The sequence below is a fragment of the Cynoglossus semilaevis genome, chromosome 4 (genome assembly GCF_000523025.1).
Source record: "Cynoglossus semilaevis isolate Cse_v1.0 chromosome 4, Cse_v1.0, whole genome shotgun sequence".
Lineage (NCBI taxonomy): Eukaryota > Metazoa > Chordata > Actinopteri > Pleuronectiformes > Cynoglossidae > Cynoglossus > Cynoglossus semilaevis.
In genome coordinates, this window is record NC_024310.1 from 1,046,852 (window position 1) to 1,049,673 (window position 2,822).

The 2,822-nt window shown below is 49.0% G+C and overlaps 1 protein-coding gene and 1 long non-coding RNA gene across 15 annotated transcripts in view; one reads left to right on the forward strand and one right to left on the reverse strand.

Annotated features, from left to right (window-relative positions):
• LOC103377596 (tumor necrosis factor receptor superfamily member 19-like) overlaps nucleotides 1-2,822 on the reverse strand; it is an 18,532-nt gene that overhangs the window by 6,274 nt on the left and 9,436 nt on the right. For both annotated transcript variants that reach the window (XM_008308465.3, XM_017032214.2), the window contains 2 exons: nucleotides 1,461-1,639; nucleotides 1,277-1,362 (listed from right to left, as the gene is read on the reverse strand). In XM_008308465.3, the coding sequence (XP_008306687.1) occupies nucleotides 1,277-1,362; nucleotides 1,461-1,639 (265 nt within the window). The remainder of the gene's footprint in view (nucleotides 1-1,276; nucleotides 1,363-1,460; nucleotides 1,640-2,822) is intronic.
• The window catches only part of LOC107988513 (uncharacterized), an 11,121-nt gene that overhangs the window by 5,945 nt on the left and 2,354 nt on the right, over nucleotides 1-2,822 (forward strand). For 10 of the 13 annotated variants that reach the window (XR_003049564.1, XR_003049565.1, XR_003049567.1 and 7 more), the window contains 5 exons: nucleotides 36-219; nucleotides 400-447; nucleotides 555-619; nucleotides 1,279-1,370; nucleotides 1,466-1,670. This is a non-coding gene — a long non-coding RNA (uncharacterized LOC107988513). Of the gene's footprint in view, nucleotides 1-35; nucleotides 220-399; nucleotides 448-554; nucleotides 620-984; nucleotides 1,176-1,278; nucleotides 1,371-1,465; nucleotides 1,671-2,822 lie in introns of all 13 variants that reach the window. The other 3 variants (XR_003049563.1, XR_003049572.1, XR_003049573.1) reach the window with 3 other exon arrangements.

Below are 2,822 nucleotides of genomic sequence, written 5' to 3' on the forward strand. Positions count from 1 at the left end.
CCATCAGAATGATCTGCCCTTTATGTTTTCACCAGCCTCATCAGGACACCACCAGGGGGCGGGGAACTTTCGAACATTTGGAAGCGTCACGTCCAGCTGCGTCCTCAGAGACTAAGGCTAGTTTGTCCCACTGAGGTCTGGCCACTGGTCCAACGGCTAACGTTTATTACCAGTGGTGTCAAACATAAGGGCTGCTGACCAGAACAGGCCCGTCTGAAGGTAAACTCCGGCCTTTGTTTGGATTTATTTACAGAGTTATTAACTGTAGGAAAACATTTTATGATAAAAATGTTTTTGTTTTGGTGTGTTAGTAACATGTGGTCGGCTTTGTAAATATTCTGTAACTAATTAATCTTTTTTTTATTTTTTTTAATTGCTGTCTGTTCCACTCGTCTGCAGCAGGACTGTCGTGGCTAACGTTAGCTCGTGAACGTCGGCGTGCTCCAGGTGTGTGAGAAATGAAGGGATTAAAGAAGGAGGTCATAACTGATCAATTACTTCATTTAAAAAACATATCAGTGAAAAGTCCACGCCCCTTATTTTTAAAATTCCAGAACCCTGTGAGTGAACACCCCCGGAGGTTTGAGGCCAGCAGCTTCCTGTGTCCCCGGAACCATAGGTTGAGTCACTTTTTGTCTCTACTACATGCAATAACTTTAGATGGGATCTCTGCCCCCCCCCACACCCTAACTCTAACCCTTACCCCCCCACACACACACACACTAAGTGATTTTTATCAGCGGCCCACTCCCCGATCCTCTCACTGAAACAACAGTAAATGTCAGAAAACAGCGACGCCGAGTTGCGTTTTGTCTGAAAATATCAATGAAGGTTTTGTCTGAGGAAGTTGACTTTTTTAATCCGACCTCTGAGCTGAGGCTGAGTGATGTTTTCAACCGCTGCTGTAATCCACTCCTCCAACAGTGGTATCCACTGCAGCGTTTGAACGCCCGACTCCATAAATCCTGCCCTTTATTTGCTCAGGTAGCGTAGCCGCGCGGCTCCGTGAGACTTAGTGAATGAACGCTGCCTCGCTCCACCCTTTAAACACCCTGTGGTTCTGGTAATGCCCAGGGCCTTGTGCTGGCATGTCCCGTGTGCACGGCCTTTGTTGTGGCGCCGCCGCTTCAGTTCTGGTTCTAGTACCGTTTGGCAGAGAGTTCAATGCCGCGAACGTGAGTTTCTGTTTTTCAAAACCGCTTCTAACCGATGTCTTTTCTACCTGTTTTTCAGTAGGAAATGAAGAAAATATTAATGGAATGAACTTTGTGCTTACAGTGAGGCTCATACGGAGGGGGGGGGTCCCCGCAGGGGACACACTCCATGTCCTGGAAGCCACTGAGTTTGGTCTTCCTGTAATATCTGTAGAGGTAAAAAAAAAAAAAGTGATTTTTATTGACCTTCAAACATGGCTGACTGTTCAACTGTTTCCTTATCAATAATCGTTTTCCTTCTCTCACCCCAGCAGACAGTCTCCGCACACGGCGTTGCTGGTGGTGGAGCAGTTGCCCTTCTGGAGGCGGTTGAGGAGGCCACAGTCCAGGCAGGGCTTGCACTTCTGCAGACTCCGCTCCTCTTTGAAGCGGCTGCTCCGGCAGGGCACACACCGGGCATCGTCGCCGTAACCAAAGCCACATTCCTGCAGGGATTAGGAGGAGAAGTGTAGCGGGGTGAGTAACTGGGGAGGATGATGATGATGAGGAGGAGGACAGAAGTGGACCTTCAGCGTCTCTGACGAGTTCACACATAAACACACAGATCAGAGGGGAACAATGGGCCGCCTCTCAGCGGAGTCCGTCCTACACTGGCAGTAATCTCGCTGACTCTCTGAGGATGAATGAGCGGCCTTCCGCTGCAGGACCCAGAAAGGCCCGACATCTGAATGACAAAGGCGCCGGGGGACACCCACTGTTGTATTATTGCAAGTTTATTGCCGTGTTTTTTGTGCGACTCGCTCTCCGAGCAGACTCCGGGTGAGTGTGTCCCATTGAGTGAGAGAGAGAGAGAGAGAGAGTGCGGAGAGGAAAGGAAACGCTTGGGGAAGTCTGCTGACTTAGGGTGAGGACCAGGGGGAACAGCAGAGGAAAACTCTTTTGTCTGAAACACTTGGAAGTACATTAAAACCCAGGACTCCAGACTCCAGTGTCAGTGATCTGATGGGTCTGTTCTGCTGACCCTTCACAGGACGCCATCGAACCAAAAACTCACAACAAACATATAATAATCTTCTAGTTTAAATGACCTCGTCATTGGCTAAAATCTCAGCCTGTTTAGTTGAAGACAACGCTGATATCCTGGCAGGAATTGAAGAAAGAGATTTTCTTCAACAAATCGGATTTTTTTTTTTTTTTTTTTAGTTTTCACTGCCATCTGCTGCCATCTAGCAGACGATGATTTAATTGTTCGGCCTTTCATGCTTTGATGAGGAAATAAAAATGATATGCCATAAATGAGTAATAGTTTTTCAGCCCAACAAAAAAAAATGGATCATTTTCCACGGCTCACCGTTGTACCACGACACAGAGGTCTGTGTTGGCCGACGGCATGACATCATGCATCAATCATTCATTATCAGCTCCACAGCAGCAGCAGCAGCTGCCCTCCTGCTGTCAGAGAGCAGGGCTGGGGCAGGGAGGTCGCTCGTATATCATTGACGTGAAGGTCAGCTTCAAACAGGACTCCTCTGCTCCCTGCTCTCTGCACCCGTGTCCTGTTTCACCGCCTGGGCATGCACTCCTGCTGGAATGTGGGCACAAGCCTCTGGTATGGGGGGGCGGGGTTTGGTTGGGGGGGGGGCGGACGGGTTTGGCACAGGCGTCACG